The 19,204-nt window shown below is 36.5% G+C and overlaps 2 protein-coding genes across 4 annotated transcripts in view; both read left to right on the top strand.

The window, feature by feature from the left end:
- The window catches only part of ACAP2 (ArfGAP with coiled-coil, ankyrin repeat and PH domains 2), a 126,813-nt gene extending 114,119 nt beyond the window's left edge, over positions 1-12,694 (top strand). For all 3 annotated transcript variants that reach the window (XM_074365572.1, XM_074365578.1, XM_074365579.1), the window contains 3 exons: positions 222-332; positions 2,538-2,599; positions 8,217-12,694. In XM_074365572.1, the coding sequence (XP_074221673.1) occupies positions 222-332; positions 2,538-2,599; positions 8,217-8,317 (274 nt within the window). In that variant the 3' untranslated portion in view covers positions 8,318-12,694. The remainder of the gene's footprint in view (positions 1-221; positions 333-2,537; positions 2,600-8,216) is intronic.
- A 4,663-nt stretch (positions 12,695-17,357) lies between these two features.
- The window catches only part of XXYLT1 (xyloside xylosyltransferase 1), a 161,227-nt gene continuing 159,380 nt past the window's right edge, over positions 17,358-19,204 (top strand). The window contains exon 1 of the mRNA XM_045519817.2: positions 17,358-17,970. Coding sequence (XP_045375773.2) covers positions 17,365-17,970 — 606 coding nt within the window. The 5' untranslated portion in view covers positions 17,358-17,364. The remainder of the gene's footprint in view (positions 17,971-19,204) is intronic.

The following is a 19,204-nucleotide window of genomic DNA, read 5'->3' on the forward strand; positions in this document are numbered from 1 at the left end:
TGTGTTATATATTACAGGTTAAATATGAAAATACCTTGAGATTTATAAAATGCTGATCATGATAAATTTTTATTATTAGAGTCAATATTCAGTAAATCTTTGTCAAATCAGTCAAGAATTTCCTAATGAAAATGTTACTTAAGTAGTTTTTTTTTTAAGGTGAATACCAACTTTTTTTTTCCTTATTGACAATATCTCAAAAATGCTGTTTCCTTAAACAGGCAGGTGTGTTTATTCCTAAAACGAGGTGCCAATCAACATGCCACTGATGAAGAAGGGAAAGACCCTTTGAGTATAGCTGTGGAAGCAGCCAATGCTGATATAGTGACTTTGTAAGTGTTTTTTTTTCCATCTGATTATTTCTCATAAAATATATTACTTGTATATGGTTTTAACATAGAGTTTCATGTGTAGACCTGAAATTTAAACTTGGTTATTTACTATGGGCTGTGTGCTTCTCTAACTACATTAAATATATTAAGCACTTTACATACATGAACTTATTTGGTTCTCACCTCAACTCTATAAAGGTTTATTATTATTGGCCTCATTTTACAAGGAAGCCAACTACAGATAATTTGAGAAACTAGTAAGTGGTGGAGCTGGGATTTGAACCCAAGAATTCTGGCTCAGTAACCCATGTGCTTAGCTACTTCTCTTATACTGCCTGACCAGTAGGAACAGAAAACCATTGACTTTTCTAAAATGGAATCTTTAACTCTTAGTACAATACTGGGGTGGAAGTTGGGTTGGGTTGGTACAGTAACAGGCAATTATACTACTACCTCAAGAATTAGAGGATTGTAAACAGGGAAGCCAACTGCGTTGATGTTAGTAACTTTTGCAGTTGCATTGCCTTTGGGCAGTGGTATTTAGGGACCTGTTTGTGCTTTTTTTTTTTTTTTTTTCCAAAGAATTAGTCACATGAGTACTCTATTTTGAGATAAAAATACTTGTTTTTGGATGTTTGGATATAATTTAATATGATCTATTAAAGAAAGAATCTTGAGGTCTTAATTTGATTTTCATCTTAGATCAAAGTTGTTTGTTATACTTGGAATCTAGGAATGTGATTGTTGCTTACACTTCATTGTTACTTAGGAAATCTCAAACATATGTTGTATGGATCACTTATTCATTCTGTTCTGGGCTGAGTGAAACCCAGGGTTGTTGATCCTCTGTTGTACGAGTAGAGACAGTTCCATCCACACTGCTGAATGTCAGTCATTTACAAAGAGAAACTCCCTTGACTGTCTTGAACTCCTGAGCTCCCACTGAGAATTCTTCACTTGACACATGTCACCCCTCTCTGACCCCTGAAAAGTTAAAAACAAAACAAAGCAAAACAAAACAGCAAAACGTATTTTCTCTGTACTCAGCTTCTTTTCCTCGCTGGAGGGGTTTTTGTTATTGTGGAGGCTATTGTAGAAAACCTTAGAACCGTTAAATCATTATAGATTTACAACTAGAAAAAATAAGTTGTTAAAGAAAAGATAGGAATGGTATAGAGAAATGAACCCTGGCTGCAGCTTCCCAAGCAATTCTTATAGTAATGGCCTCTCTTCCTTAGAAATATCTGGTCCCACATTATCTAAATTTTCTCATTTTGTTTTGTATGAGGACTTAAGTTTCACTTAAAAGTTTTTTTTGAAAAAAAATTTTGAAATACCCATCCTCTCTGAAAAGTCCAAATACCAAAGGGAGACTTCTTTTGCTATTATTAATTTACACAGTGGTTGAGAAAGGAAATGGAAGGGAATTGTGGTACTTTGAAGATAGGAAAAACCTCTATCAGACGCTGTAATAGCCAGAGAGAGCATCTTGGAAGAGGGTGATAGAAGTCTGGGAAGGCAGTGAGTATTTGGTGGCCTGAGGACAGGTAAGAAGTACAGAGTAGGAGAGGGTCACCAAAAGCAACATTTGAGAGGAAACTCTTGTTTTCTTAATCCAGTGCTACATTTCTTCCTGCTGCCGAGATAAATAATCCTGAAAAGAACGTACAATCAACATGGTAACCATGGGAAAATCTTAATAACTTAATGGCCATTTGTTTTAATGTCTGTGTGTCAAATATATTCCCAGTATATATAGAGAATACATACTATTTATATGTCTGAAACTGCTATACCTCAGAGTGAACCAGAATGAACTTATGACAGGCTATTGCTTCCATACTACAGAAGCAATTATTTTAGCAGTTGGCAGTTAAAGTTTGACAGGTTGCTTTAGAAGCCAGGAATTCTCTGGAGTCTGGAAGAAGTAAGCTCCTGGAGGTGCTGCAAGGAACCTGCTTAAACAGAGCTGAAATGCTCTTGTTAGAAATCTTTTATTGTCTTCTTTCATGAGAATTGTATAAACTAAAATATGGTTATTTTTATATCTCAGATTGCTAGGTCTGATAAACTAAAAACCCTTTTGTTTCAGCAGTAAAAGAAAAAATTATATTAGTACATGTCTTAGCTCCTTATATAATTCTTTAGCTTATGAATCTTTATATTGTACAACTTCATTTAAAAAATCCTTTTATTTAATTTTAGGTTACGTTTAGCAAGAATGAATGAAGAGATGCGGGAATCAGAAGGACTTTATGGACAGCCAGGTCAATATTCTACCAATAACCATACTGAAATGCAGTATAAGAAATGCATCCAGGAATTTATCAGTTTACAGTTGGAAGATTCATAGTTCTTTAGCAAACTAACTTAATACTATAGAGTTTTTATAAATTACTTGTAAATTGTGAGTTGTTACGTATGTACTGTACTTCCTGAATTCTTGGGAGTGGCTCACTCCCGAGCCTTTAAAAATCCATAACTATTCCTATTACAGTACGCATTTACTTGCTGTATTTAACTCTGGCTGCTGACTTCTTTATCTGCTGTACAGATGTCTTCCATATACATTCCAGTGAAGTGAACGGAATGGCAACGCATCTTTATATCCTTACAGCAGCACAACAGTCATTTTCTTTTTGGCTGTCAAGTGAATATAACAAAATTATTTTCTTTTTGTTATTCAGGGAATTTCTATAAATTGTGTTCAGGGAAAAAACCAAATTACTTTGTGTTGGCATATAAATGTCAGTATGGAAAATACCTAGAAAAAGCTTATTGGATTAAGAGTTCTGTATTTGATCTAAAAATGAATTGAAGGTTTAAAAATAAAATTTACCAGTAAGTTAAGAAGCCCACGATCAGAGTGGAGTTAGTTTAAAACGTACAGGGAAAAGGTCTCATTTTATCTTGTAGCTTTGCCCCAAGCAATTGTACACTATCTGTTGGATAAACAGAAGTATTTAGAACAATATTTTGTGAACTTGATGGCAACATAAACTTATTTTTATTAGAGAAATCTCAACTCAGGATCAGCTCAAGCCTCATTTTGAGTAATTTTTATCTTTGAGTTGAGATGTCAAGAAAAGCAAGAAATGTTGCTGATAAGATTTCTTTCTTGATGAACACATCCTAATTAGACATTCTTCACAAAGAAGAGAATAATAATTAGATCTCCAGTTTCATGAATTTCAGTATATGAATGACTAATTTATCTGTTTTAAATTCATATACATGTTGGTTAAAAATTTCAGGAATTCATGACCAAAATAATTGAGAGTGTTCAGTTTTCAGTGAGTACATTTGATTTTTTCAATGAATATTAATATATTATTTTAAAAGTAGCTTGTAATATCATCTATTTTTCCTGTTTAAGTATGTTTTGAAATTTCTGTACTTTATGCTAGCTTTAGCCATTTACTTTTATTTTAACCAGATTAACATATAATTGATATAAAAATGGGACCATTCTTAGAGGACTGTATTTACTACTTATTTTTGGTCTAATTTAATAGGGAGCAAGTAAGAACTCTGAGAATAGAGGCACTTCAGCTAGGTACTTCTAATCTAGGGTGTCCCACTTTAATCCTATGGATCAAACAATACTACTGATTCATGATGTACCACGATGTAAGAGTGCTGATTAAGGGTGAAGTGTCAGTATTAATTCTGAATTTCACCTATTTGTTTTAAACTTGAATGTTAGATTTTAAATAAGTTATAATTTTGTAACAGATATACTTAAAAGATAGTATTACTAGGCCATTTTTGAGGCCTTTGTGTTTAAGCACTTTAAAATGAACATTATTCAAAGAATATGATCTGATATGGGAGATAAGAGTGAACTTCAAGTTTTGAGTGAACTTCAGGTTTTAAGTTAAACAATTTTTTTTTTCCCTGAAATTTTAAACATAAATGTTTGGTCAGCTGCTCTTTCCTTAAGGTGTTTGCTGATGAAATTACACCCAACAGATTAGTCAGAAGGTCAGTGGTCGACTTTTTCTCTGGAGCTGGGAAGCTTGGAAGGACAGGTCCTCTGTGTTCTTGCAACTTCTAGTTCCACCCAGACTGCCTGGGCTTCTGCCGCTGTGTAGGAGCATTCACATGTGTCTTTCACTGTCGTTTTATGTGTAAGTTGATGAGTATATACCTTCCAGTCATCGGTACAAAAACAGATTTTTCTCATTTATTTGAGTAAAAATTTGAAAGAAAAAGCTTTATTTAAAAAATAAAAAAACGAGCTTTTCTACTACCACTCTCAAATTTTAGTGTAGAAAAGATTAAAAATACATCAGAATTCTGGAAATGGTGTATCAGCAGAATAAAATGAGATTCTGATTTGATCATAATTAGATTTTAAATTCATTTAGAGAGTCTCATATTTAAAGCAGAACAACTTTATACTTATACAGGTGACGTGGTGAAATGGCTCAGTAATTGCTCTGGCTACTTTTCCTTTGTGAGTCTTTGGAGAGCGGATGTTTTTGCTCAGGCAGCAGGCCTTTTTCTGCTTTCTGCTTATCACTGTAAATTTTTCTCTCGTTTTTTGATGCCTAGCAATAGAAAGAAAGCCTCAGAATTCTGGGTAATTTTAAAATACAGGTATTTTCAATGTTTTCATTGTAAAGAGCCCTATCATTTTAAAGATTCAGATACAATTTTGGAAACTATGGACCTATTTCTAGGAACCCTCGCTTTAGAACTTCTGGCCTACAACCCTAAGGACCTGAGGCTCCCTATCTTTTTGCAAGATGATGTAAGAGCACACATTTCCTGAAGGGAAGATGTATCCCTCTTTATCGGTTCCCACAGCTCTTAGGAGGACTGGGTGGGTGAGTGCAATATCACATCCTGCTCTCGATTGTTGGAAACCAATTTGGTGATTCCCGCAGTCTCTGGCTCTGGGACTCCTCTTGATTGTGGCAGTTTCTCAGCCAGTAGAAAATCACCACTTTAGTGAACCACCACTGGCTACTAGAGTATGTGGCCGGTGAAGACTGATTAATGATCTAATTGGTTATAAAAAGGAAGCTGCAATTAACCCAGAAGGGGCAGGATCATACACTGATCACCTGGGGGTGGGGTCTCATATGCTGCTGTCTTTGAGAGGAGTACATTTCAAGAGTAAAATCAGCAAATTTGGATCATAACTGTGGTTGTAGTGGTTATTCTGAATACCAAAAATCAAAAACTGTCTTAAACTGTCAGTGGAAATAAAGCAGTCCAATTTTAAAGACTCAGAACTGTCCAGGCACATAGAAAGGTTAACTTTCTGAAGAGAAATAGAATGTGATTAAGTAATTTAAAGAATATAACTTAGTACTACAAATATTGAGTGGTTAGTTGTTTACTGTTTATAATAAAGTGTTAAATGTACTTATATGAACTTTCCAGGGCAACATATTCTGGGTTATTGTTTATGTATTCTAGTGTAGACAAGTTATATTTGCCTTGGGAAACATTCTAAATGATTAAAATTGTATTTAAAGAATCACATTGAAGTTCAGTTTGTGTTAACTGTATTACATTTCTCAGTATTGTAATTGTAATGTTTGCTTTTTGACAACACATTTTGAGGCCTAAGAAAGGTATTATATTGATAGTCCATTAATTAATGTTTGGTTAGAAACTGGATGTTAACAAAAAGTTTTGTGTGAGCATTTGAAGGTGAGACTTCCTTTTGTGTTAACTCTTTTAAAATGTATTCAGTAAGTGAAACCAATGATTAGTATAGCACCAACACTTTCCTTCAAGGAAGCATTTAATTCAGTGAATAAAAAATCTTATAATTTGTTTGCATGGTACAATGGTTCTACTAGAATGTACTTGTGTAATAGGTATTAGATGATTTAAAAACAAAAACTGGAAAACCACAAAAAGAAAAAAAAATCCCACAGCTTGTTATACAAAATATGCATTGCTAATAGTAGAAGCCATATATTGCCATTGTACTGTTGTAATACTTAAGAATGCTCATCTGGTGCTATCTGTAAACTATTTGGCATTAGCGTCTGCTAGATCCTTCCTATTTCTTCTTGAATGTATAATGTGTGCCTTTTAAGTTACTTTTGGTGTTGAATAGTAAAAATCAGTGTGGTATTTTTGTATTATAATCTGCACTTTACACTTTCTTGGAAAGTAAATTCCAGACTCTCCAGTTCATAGTATTTTTTAAATGTTTATAATGTTTACAATAAATATTTTCAATATTTTAATTCAACATCTAAGAATAAGAAAAACTTTAAATATTTTGTATGGTTTGTTAATTGATATTTAATGTTGGTCTCTTCTCAGTTTATTTTATATCTTTTAGAATGGCTAAAAATGGGAATAGATTGTAGTTTGTCTTTTAATGTGGGAGTAAGCTTTCATCAAATCATGGGTGTAATTGGATTGTCTTTACCAGTTGTTCCAGCATATCAACCTTTATTTTTATTGTTTTAGTAACAATAATATGAGTTAGATTTTACTCTTAGCCACAACCTATTAAGATTCTCTTACTGGTTTTTTGTTTTTTTCTTTTTTAAGTAGAGTGGTTGATTCAGGTCATGAGAAAATTTCCAGGGCTAAATGAAAACTATATAGATATTTTAATAACTTGCTTTTTACACTGACTAAATATTAAAAGCATTAAAAATTTTTATTGAAAATCTTGGGTTATGCTTTTAGACCTTTTTACTAGATCTTTACCTCCTTCCCCCAATTTTTTTCTAATTCTCTTAGTGTTTGGTATGACATCTATTGCCTCAAAAAATCTCGCTTTTTACAAGCTGACAAAACTTATTGCACTATTAACAGCAACTGTAGCAATGAGTTTGTAATAAGATGGATGCAAGGTATCTCATGGGGAAAAATTATAAAACCATATTGAAACAATAATCGTCTAAAACAGTATTTGACAATCTAAATCTTGAAAACAGAACTATGCCAAGCTTCTGTATAAGACTGATATGTTTAACAGGAAGCATTCATGATGAATGATTCATCTTGAAAATAAGATTTTATTTTATACAGATCTTTTGCCTGAGGAGTTAATCATGTGTGTATATATTTATTTATAGTTTTTCATGGCAAGAAAAAGGTATTCAATCTGCTATATCAGTGTCTATAATTTACTTCTCTACAATCATATTTGTATGTGTATACATATGTATTACTCTAATTTAACAGATGTCTTTGGTATTTATTGCCCCTTTGTTATAGTGTCCTTGCTCATATAACCTACAGTAAACAAAAAAAAAACCTTCTTGACTAAATGTGAAACTGATTTTAAAGTCATTTTCTGGGCTTTATTATTTTATAAGCTTAGTAAACAGTGGATTAGATGCATTAGTTTTACTTAAGTATTAAAGTTTGAACAAAGATTTACTTTTCACATGCTATTTAATTTAAAATGCCTTTAATTAAAAGACAATATTAAAATAGGAGGCTTTTCCCCCACCTGGGTATCAGTTTTGTCTTGCTAATAACTTGCATCCATCAGAAACATTAGTATTTGTCTTTGGTCTTTTCTTTTGGCCTTGATCAAGGGAAATATTTGTTTAAAGAATGCCTTGTTTATTATACCTCATTTAGAATGACTTTTATTTCTCATGTGTTAATAAATGTATTTCTTTACATTGCTTTAAAATACTGGCATCTTTGCTCTTTTCTAACTCTGAGCTTTCTTCTGTGGCTGCCTCTGAGGTGCTTTGTTCAGGTATAGTTTTTTTCTCTTTCACTGTGTAACTTTCCAGCACTTAATTAGTTGGTCTTTTTTCTTTCAAAAATGCTCATTTTAATATAATGAATTATAAAATAGTTACTAATCATAAAAATAAACGTTGCTTATTAGTACTTTCTTTGGGTAGATTTTAAAAGTGTCTTTATTTTACTTTCATGCAGGTGATGAAACTTACCAGGACATTTTTCGTGATTTCTCCCAAATGGCATCCAATAATCCAGAGAAACTAAATCGTTTCCAGCAAGATTCACAGAAATTTTGAATTTTCTCAAGAAGGGGGAAAATATTAAATCTGGTGACTCCCTAATGTATACATCTGAAAACTCACAAATTTTTACTGCTTTAATTCTTACTTAATTTTAGTAGATATTGAGTGACTTGGAAAAAAGGTACTCATTCATTGATATTTTTATAAATCAAAACATAAATCTCTAGTAGTTGGGAGAGGAACCTACTTTAAGACCTCTTTTATTTTAAAAATAAAAGCCTGTTTAAAGGGCTGCTTTTTATAGCTAAAAATTGAATCTAGACTTCAGCCGTCTCTATGATATAAGATGCTAAGAGTTTAGACAAAAATCTCTTTTTTTGCCAATGGGTGGTAGCATTGATTTTTTTTTTTATTCTGTGCATCGTGCCCAGAACCATTCAGTCAAGCACGTCTGCAGCAAGTGGGAGTCTGATGTCCTGCCTGAGTCAAGAGTACGTCTTTGCTTTAGCTTCCGTGATGCTGGTGATTCAGAAATAGTTTTTTTGTTTTTTGATAGCCTACCTATCATATACACAATATGCGATTTAGCTGTTAGAACTAGAGAATATGTTTCCCCCGTTTGCCCATAAATGCAGTTATATTCCTCAGCTATTGTCCAGGAGTTTAACATCCATATAATGGCTATACAGATAGATATAACTTAGTCTTTTAGGTTTATTCCATTTTATGAAGCAAAAAGAAGCCCTTAACAAAAAAAAATTTTTTTTTAATTACCCAAAGAATCTCAGTTATAGAAGTTGTAGTTCTTCATTATTGGGTTGATTTCCTAAAACCTTGACAAATTTATTGATGTAATAAAACTGTTTCAAAGGTTACTTGAATGTTACAAAATTATGCTTCCATCAGATTGTAACTATCAAAGGAAAAGTTGATTTATAAAATACAGAACATTTTTATATTTGCAATTTGTCCTTTTCAAGATATATTTTTTGCTATTGCTCCTAGTAAAAGGAAAAATCTCTGTAAAAGGAGAAAAAATACTCAAGTTTTTTTAGTCTATACTAAAATATATAGCAATAAATTGCTTTTTAATTTTTCTAACATCTATTATGTGTACTTGTACACATTGTACATTCTTTTAAGTTGTAGCATCTATATAGCTTTTGTGTTTGGTTACATGAATAATAGACCCTTGAATTCCAAAATATTATGGATATTATGCTACAAATTAGTTTGATTCTTTGATGTATCACGTTAGGAGTATAATATAATTGAGTAATTTGCCTTATGATTTCTTTCTAGTATTATCAACAATTAATTTTCAGTTTCTTTTCCAAGTTACATGTAAATAATATTATTGATACTCAGTTTCTAAGTAAGAGAGGTTTTTAAACTTGAGTTATCAAATAAGTAGAGAAATTCATTGAGTAGAGGATAAATTTTCTAACATTTTCCCACCAGTAAGGAGAGTTTTCGAAGTTGACTGAACATCAAATCAGAATCTGTCTAAACAGGAACTATACTGAAATAAATTAATGTCACAGAAAAGGTTCTATATTTGGCCAGATTGCGTACATATAATGCTTATTTAGTAATAATCACTGTGCATGAGATAAGGATAAAAATATATTTATGAATTATTTCTAAAGAAACACTGACTTCCAAAGCCTAGTATTTTAATTACAACAATAACAAGAATATTGAATCTTTCCTGTTCCACCTCAGATCACCTGGCTTTGCAGAAGTCTGATTTGTAGCATTTTTATTAATGTACTTTGAAACTAGCAGTCTGAAAAGCTCAAGAATAAGGAAATATGTTGAAAAAAGAAAAGAAAGAAAGTAAGAAAGGAAAGAGAGCCTCACTTTTCCTTTGCAGTGCCTATTCCTTTTTTTGTCCTAGGACTTCATCTGAGGAAGCCTAGGCCATTTTTCCTTTTGGATCCAGCCTTTGGTCTTCAGATCATTTCTGGGATCTCTGGTTGTGAAAGCAATTCTTTATGACATTCTTAACTCCTGTGGCTTCAGTGTTGAGTTGATAATGTGGCAGTAATTAGTGTCTACTTAAATTTAATGTACTAGACGTTAGAGATATATTTCAAGTGCACTAAATATGATTATGGTTCTGAACATCTTCAGAGAAGGTGAAATCTTTTAACAGTACAGGGAGCCTGTATATACAAAAGTACACTTACGTAGCTTGATTTCTTGAATAGGCTAAGACTCAATTTGGATTAAATTTGGCAAAAATGATGCAGTACTGAGAGCAAGACTTTAAATTAACGGTTACATGCAGTTACAGAGTAGCTCTTAACAAGGTGAATTTAGATGTGTCAGCTAATAGCTTTTCTATAGTATGTAACAAATCTGTTTCCTTATGTTGTGAATTATTCACTACAAGATGATAAATTATAGTATAAACAATGTTAATCATACTCTTGGAATTTATAAGTCAATTTGATTGTCCTTTGTCTTCTTTTCCTAACTGATCTGCTGATATTAGTTTCTGATTCCTTATCATTATTCCATTAGCTCATTATCATTAGCTCATTAACTTGAAAGTTAGATTAATCTCAAAATAAGAATAGCAGTACTAAGTATGAGGAGTTCATAAAATGCGGTTTCATGTTAGAACCAGACTAAAGGTAACTGAATAGTTCTGTGCAGTTTTTCATTGTAACACTTACATGTTTAAGATTTCTAAAGTTTTAAAATTTTAGTACAATCCTTAGAAATTCAGAAGTTTCCAGGGATTCACTACATTACAGTGTTTGTCTAATTTATACTGATCTTCACTATAGATGTTAATGTACTTTGATGTTTACTTTCTAAAACATACAGATTAATTTGGAATATGTACTTTGGTTCTTAAAGAGTGCATTTGGAAAAAAAATTATACTTTCACAATCTGGACAACTTAACTTTTGTGATATGTTAAGTAGTATTTTAAAAATACAGTTTTATATAAGTAAAGTGTGGTTACAATAAGCCAAATTATATTTAGGACTAAATTTACTATCCATTTTGAATAATAAGACATTCCCATATCGCTCTTATATTGTCAAATTAAATTTTCTGTTTGGTAGCACTTTTAACCATGGATATGAGCTGGAAAAATGATATATTTTCATAGAATTGTCTGTCCAGGATAACTTGAGACCTGCACGATACAGTGGAAAGAGCACTGACTAGTACTTACTGCTCTTTTTGGATTCAGAGCTCCTCACAAATAAAATGAATGGGATGAAACAAGGTGAAACTATAACAACATCCCTTAGTATACTGTGCTGCTGCTCACAGTGTACTTTGATGTTACCTTGAAGGATTCTCACAGCAGGACTTCTGAGACATTAATCTTGGAGCACCAACATTGTCTCTTTGATCCTGGGCTGCTGCTCTTGTTTTACAGCGCAGGTCACTGGTTTGCGGGTTGGTGGCACAGCTGACACCAGTTATGTCATGACACCATGAGTGACTGCTAGTCAGAGGCATTTTTCTCCTGTCATGAAATGATTTGAAATCATTGTAAAGCAACAAAATCTGATAATGACTGCCAGCTTTCCTTGTGTTTTGATAACAAATACTCCAAATATTCTGGAGAACTTGGGTATAAAATTACTTTGAAGGAATAGACTAGGATTTGAAGACATTAAATTGTAGGAAATTTTATGTTTTTACAGTAACAAACATTAATGAAAGGAAAACATTATAAAGGTAATTTTAATTCTCCATATGCTTATCAGTTTCTTGATGCTTCTAAAGGAAGACAACTAAAAGGGGCATGGATTCAGATTGGCTAAATCTTGACATCTATAAACATGATTTGTGAACATCCTTTTCTGTTTACATATATTTATCTACTAAAATGAGATAATGGGAGGGAAGCAAGGTTTGATTAAATAAACTTTTCTCTCCATTGGTCTTTTCACTATCTTACGTACTAGATTTTCTTATTTTTCCTCAACACACCTCCCCACCTTTTGGATGTTAATTTTAAACAGGGAAAGCTCACTACATTATGAAGAATGTTGGCACCAATTATTTTACACAAAGGCTAAGCGAACGGTTAACTTTTGGAAATGATGAGCTACTTTTCTATATTTGTTTACTTGTGCTTTGTGATATTTCTGGATCATTCCAGTCATAAAGACTTATTACATGTAATATTTCTTGCTACCTGTGAAAAAGTATATTTTAAAGAATGTATAACCAACCATCCATTTACTTTTTATTAGTAGGTAGAGAATTTGTTTGTATCTAATTCATGAATGTAGTTTCACTGTAGGATGTCATTGTAAATGGAGCAAAGTACGTTATCTTTATAGTTATTCTAAATGTACATTATGTAAGAATTGTAAATATTATACCTGATTAAATACTTTGTATGCTGAGAAATTATGTTAAGTCAATAAAAATCTCACTGCTGGCATAGTTCTTTTATGCTCAGATTTCTACTTTATTGTGAACTGAAATTGCAGACATACCTGTTAACAGTTGTCATGTTTAAGGTCCAATATTCCTTTCCACTCCTGCCAAATTGGTCTGGATTGATCCTATTTGCTGATTGCTTCAATCATGAAATCCATTTTGATCTTTTAAATATTTTCTTCTGTCTGATCACAGAGCTGTATGTCTCCTAATTCATTAGCTAAAAACCACAAAAAGGCTTTTTTAATTTTTTTTTTGGCCCTAATTTTTTTCCCATTATGATTGAGACATCTGTTGAAGTTTCTAATCTAGGCAACACATTCACACTGAATCCTTTTAGTAAACAGACAGAAACATGTTTTTCTGTGAATTGAGACTGAAGGAATAGAAAGTTGAAGGAACAGACCTGGAAGTGAATTGCCTGTTTTTGCCTTTCCTTTAAAAATTAATTGAAAGCAGACACCTCAGACTTTTCTATATAATTTGCTTTATTCCACTTCATTTCATTTTCAGAATAGTTCTTTGATGAAGAGAACCCAAACCAATAGTAAATGTTTTAAAGGAAAACAGCCTACTTTTCCTTATAAAACAGTGCTTTTTCACTTTAGAAAAGTGTTTAAATAGTAATAAGTAAAGAATTCCATCATAATTCCATTGTCTGATTGTGCTGTTCAGTATGGTATCTACCAGCCATGTGGCTATTGAAATTTAATTAAAATTAGACAAAATTAAGAGTTCGGTTCACCTGTTGAACTGCCACATTTTTAAGAGCTCACTAGCCATGCAGCTAGTGACTACTGTTTTGAATAGGGCAGATTATAGAACATCCTCATCATCCTAGGTAGGAAGGGGTGTTGGATAGTACAGAGGGGGAAGCTTTTGCTTCCTTGGTATCTACCCTTCTAGACCTTTGGGTGTGTGTATTTATATTTATATACAATGGGATCACACTGTTTTGTTTTTTCACTTAATAAATGAGCAAGTTTCTAAGTCCTTATGAATGCTGCATCACTTTTGGAAGTATTTTAAAAAATATTTTTATTATTGAAAATTTCAATACTCCCACCCATTTTTTTCTCTTCCCTAGTTTTTTTTTAAACCAAATGCCAGATATTTCAATAAATCATTGTGTATCTCTAAAAGAAGGACTCTTAAAAGTCATTATCACTCAAACTATGAAACTATATAGTCGTATTCAGATTTTCCCAGTGTCCTAAATGTGTTCTTTGAAAGGAGATTCTTCAAACCAAAATTCAGGTAAGTTCCATTCATTGCAGTTGGCTAATTTCTCTTGAGTTTCTAAATCTATAGATTCTTCCACCATTTATCACTTAAATTTTCCACTTGTTTGTTGAATACATCACTTTTAATGACAGCATCTTTATTTTAGTTTAACCACTTGATTGATGAACATGTGATTTCCATATCTTGCCATCACAAACCTAGCTCTGCAGAAACCCTGTGGCTAAATATTTGAGTACATTTCTATTTCCTTAAGATGAATTCCTAGATGTGAAAATGCTGGTTCACAATGGGTGGGTTGGTGTATTTTTGAGATTTAGTGAGTCAGGCACTTTATTAGGTACTGGGGATATTATGGTTAAAAAAAAAAAAAAAGACACTCTACCTGTTCTCTTGGAGTCTTGCCTTCTTGCAACAGAGAAAGATGGGACTGGGCGGTTCATAGGCGGCCCTCACCAGAACCTTGAGGATAGCGCCTCGTCTGTACACTGGATGGGTTGGTGTTTAGAGACCACTCCTTGAGGCAGTGACATCTAAGCCAACGTCTGAAGCAGAAGAGGTTAGCTGGGTGAAGATTTAGGGCAGGGCTTTTCAAACTTTGGCTTATAGAAGAATCACTCACCTTTAAGGCCCAGGCTTGTTGAAGATAATAGGGCCTGAGCCCGTGTACATTACCAAGCTTTGGGTGCTTCCAATGCCACCCAAAATTTGACAACCACTATTTCAGGGAGAAACATTCATCTGGATAGGAGAGAGAACTAAAAATTCTCTTAGGAAGATTTTTTAGTGTTGCCAGTGTGTCCTCCAGAAAAGCTGTACCAATATACACATCCTCATCTGCTGTAGAGGAATGTCATTTTCTGTATCCTTGACAATACTGAGTAGTGGCCAATACAAAAAAATTTTGATGAAATATCAGATTTCTGCATTATATTATGGATGTAGAAATTATACAACAGGAAAAGCCAATTACCTCTTATATCTGGCCAGAAGTCAGAGAACTTGACCAAAGTCAGTTAGAACTGAAGGGTTACTGTACTTACCAAGTTCTTTTGTCTATTTAGCCATGTTGCTATACACTCAGATACATCTATTTTAAGGTGAGAAAATAGCACATTCCATCTGACACCCTACATACATTTTCTTTTTTTTTTTTTTTAACATACCTTTTTTAAATTTGTCTGTTTTCCCTAGAAGGTAAGTTCTATGAGGGCAGGGCTTTTTTTCATGGCTGTATCCCCAGGTGCTACTGTGTTTGGCATGTAGTAGTCATATGATATCTGATAGCTATCGAATAAATGACTAGCTACCTTCAACTCACTATTTTAGCTTCCTGTCAGCAGTATATTTCAGCAAGCTACAACATTAATTTTTCTTTTTGGTCAAAGAATTGAGAATGAGGAAGCTACAACTTGGAGAAAAGACTAGTCCCTTGAGTATTTTCCTGTATGTTTACTGACTTTCTATGGAAAATTTAAATTGTTACTCTTTTGTTATCCATAAATTCTAGCAGCGATCTTACAAAGGTCTGAGAAAGAAAATATTTGTAGAATAAATTCTGTAATAAGTGGCAGAGGGGAGAAACTACCTTATTGGTGGTGTAGGTAGGGGGACTAAAAAACAATTCCAGAATTATTTCTGCCTTATTAATGAACAGTAATTAGAATGTAATAATACAGTGGTTGCACCCTGCTGTGGGGATTCTATGGTACATGTAGTAAAGTCTTAATGGAGATTAGGGGTTTAGTGTTTGTAAATAGTCTAGAAAAGCTATGGTTGTTAAATTATATTTTGTACTTCTTGGATATTTACTTTGTTCTAGAGTTTGGTGTTTCTAGCATAGTTTACTAAGTATCAGACCCTGTTTTAACTGCTTTATATCTGTTGCCTCTCATCTTATTAGGCATAGGTACTAATATAAAATTTTACATGTGGGTGTAATTGTAGCTCAGAGGGATTAAGTAACTTGCTTGAAGTCTAACAACTCCTAGTTCACTGTAAATGTAGCTCTCCTGTGCCTTTGGGAGAAGCTGAGCTCAGAGTTTTCCTACTCTGTGATCTTGCCCCACCCCCAGTCCTCATAAATCCAGCTCTCTTAACTTGCTCATAACAAGCTCTTAGGAGAGCTGCTTGCTCTCAACCACAGTCGTCTGCTGAAGGTTTTGGTAAACTACAACCTAGGGCTTGAGTTACTGCTTTCAGTGCTAATCTTGGCTAAAAGCTTGGTCTTTGGAAGTGGTAAGATTTGAGTTGGGATCCTGACTCCGTTATTACCAGCCAGCTGGATTTGGGCAACTTACTTCTCTAAATCTCCATTTCCTCAATTGTACGGTGCAAGTAATACTTCTATCCCTCAGAGTTGTGAGGATTAAATGAACTAAAGTAAGATCCTGTTACTCAAGTGAGTTAATTCTGCTATTGGTTTTTTTCCCTCTCAAAGTGAGTAGTATGTATTGAACTTGTTGCCAAGCCTGCTCCAGAGGTCCAGTATTTTTCAGATAAGTGTTACTCCAGTTGAAATGAACAAGAGTTAAAAATGAGATGAATTGTGGTTTTGGGAAACACACTTTGACAAATAATGGCATGGTACAGTAAGCGGGTGAGAGAGAACTCATGAGTACATTAGTTCTGCATTGTCACCTGCACCTCCAGTAAGCAAGCAGACCACTTCTACATGTTTATTTAAGACTGTAGTATGTCGTCAGTCCTCAGAAGATTTCAGTTAATGAGTTTTTATGTAGTTGGCAGCGTTCAAACCTGCCACTGTGTGACTTGGGGCAATTGAACTCAGTTGTGCCGCAGTTAAGAATTTGCACGACTACCTGATACCTATTAAGCCTCTTTAAAAGTGTTAAAGTGTTTGTTGCTGTTGTTTATCAGAGTATCACAATCCCTGGCATTACTACCCTGGGAAGTTCTTCACTGCCAGAAGTTTTGGGCAGCCGGCCCCCCGTGGTGGCTGCTTTAGACAGTCTCTGGTTGGCCATTAGAGCTGCCCACTGAGGCGAGCAGGCAGTTTACACATCGGGTGTCATTCCTACTTCACCGTGAATGGGGAAGGAGTTGCTAGTTTAAACTCTATAGCCCCAGCTAGTATCCAAGGTGTGAAAGGAGCCTTCAAGAAATTAGAGGCGAGAAGTTATCAAGAGAAAATTTTTCTCTTCGTGCGTCCGGTCTAGTCTTTTTGCTAGCTGAAGGCGCAGCTTCGGTTTCTAGCGTCTGGCGATGGGTACTTAAGAGCACCATTTTTCACAGACGGTACAGCCAGCTGGCCTCTATGTCCGAGTCCTCACTGCTCCTCGGACCACGCGGCCCATGCTGGCTGTAATCCTTCTGAGCTTAGGACCCAGCGGCTGCCGGGCAGCCCTAAGCCCCGCCTCTCCGCGCATCAGAGCCCTCGGATTGGCTCTCGGCAGCGCGGCTCCGCCTCCGCCATGGCCGCTGCTCACCGCCCGCCGCCGAGGCTACTAAGTGGCTGCCGGGGTACAGATCTCCGCTGCGGCTCTGTGGCTGCTGGGTCCTTCGGCCGGCGGTGCATGGGTCACCTTCGAGGCGGGCCCCCATGCGTTCGGGCCATGGCGCGCTTGGGCGCTGTGCGCTCTCACCACTGCGCGCTGTTTCTGGCCGCGGCGCTTGCCGTCTGTGCTTTTTACTACCTCGGCTCGGGCCGGGAGACCTTCTCCAGCGCCACCAAGAGGCTGAAGGAAGCCCGAGCCGGGGTCCCCGCCGCTCCCTCGCCGCCGGTGCCGGAGCTGGCGCGGGGGTCGGTGGCGCCGGCACTGGGCGCCAAGGCTAAGAGCCTGGAGGGCGGCGGGGCCGGGCCGGTGGACTACCACCTGCTGATGATGTTCACCAAGGCGGAACACAATTCTGCTCTGCAGGCCAAGGCCCGCGTCGCGCTCCGCTCCCTGCTGCGCCTTGCTAAGTTCGAGACGCACGAGGTGCTTAACCTGCACTTTGTGAGCGAGGAGTCCAGCCGCGAGGTGGCCAAGGCCCTCCTGCGGGAGCTGCTGCCTCCCGCCGCCGGCTTCAAGTGCAAGGTGAGCGGGGCCGCAGCTGGGGAATCCAGGGGGCGTGTGGCTCGGTCAGTGCGCGCATCCGGCGCGCCCTGCCAGGCTCCCAGGGGTCGGGAGGGGAGTGTCTTGGTTGCGCTGGCCGCTGCCAACTCCATTAGGAACCTAGCCCCTCAACACCTCTTCCCTTCGCCCCAAGTGTGCGTTCACAGCACGCTGGAGGCATCGTCCTGGGTCGTGTCCGGAAGCCTCGGTGTTAGCTGACCACTCTGGCCCTGTGTCCCCCTTTAACTGCGGCCCTCCTTGAGAATTGGCACGCCCCCTCCTTGCTAGCGTTGCACGAGTCAGCAGCGAGTGCCTTGAGTCTGCTTCTCTTTTTATTCTCCTCTGTCTTGGACTTTTGAGGATGGAGCAGCTCATTTGAAGGCAGCAATATTCTTCCTGTGCAGACTGCTGGACCTGGTCTTAGGCCGCTTGAATTGTTGAAGTTACAGTGACATTTCTCATAGCTTTAAGGTATTTCAGTCACAACTGGTCAAACCCAGCCAGTGTGAACCATCTCATCTCCTCTCTGTGCCCCTCTTCTCCGCTACCCTCAAGGGTCATGAACCCATTTAGAGAAGCAGCGAGTTCCAGGGAGGAAGAGAGAGCTCCAAGAGGTACAGATCAGATCTGGGGAGAGCATTGCTGAGCAGAGCTAGCTACCTTGTCCCAGGTGCAAGCAACCTGCCTCCCCATTATCTCACTTCACCACCTGACTCTGCTTGTCAGAGATTGGGTTCCTAGCCTAGTGTTAATTGCCTCAGTCAAATTAGTTGCCTCCTTCTGACCTAACAGTTGCACAGAGGGGATCCAAGGTGATAGAAATAGCAGGTGATCCTAGAGGATGGAGACTGATGGTGGGGGGAGGGGTGGTGAAGCAAGAGTGGTGTTCCATGTGTTTGTGCCCAGTGGGTGACTAAGGGGAGCTGATGCCAGTATCCTGCAGGGTTCGGGGGTTTGTTGCTCATTGTCTACAGAATCAAGCTCTAATTTCTTGGTAGGGCTGTCTGCCTGGCTCTCCTCTCCAACCTACCTTCTTGTCCTTCCTCTGTGTGCACCTTAGATCCTACCTGTACCGAATGTGCCTTTACCCAAGATACACTCTCCGCCTAGAATGTCCTTCTTTCCCTCCTGGGCCCTTAGCCTCTCTCTGCTTATTTTTCACTTTCCCCCAGGAATGTCCCTAGACTTGGGGACAGTCTGTGCCCAGCCTTTTTCA

The sequence above is a fragment of the Camelus bactrianus genome, chromosome 1 (genome assembly GCF_048773025.1).
Source record: "Camelus bactrianus isolate YW-2024 breed Bactrian camel chromosome 1, ASM4877302v1, whole genome shotgun sequence".
Taxonomy (NCBI): domain Eukaryota; kingdom Metazoa; phylum Chordata; class Mammalia; order Artiodactyla; family Camelidae; genus Camelus; species Camelus bactrianus.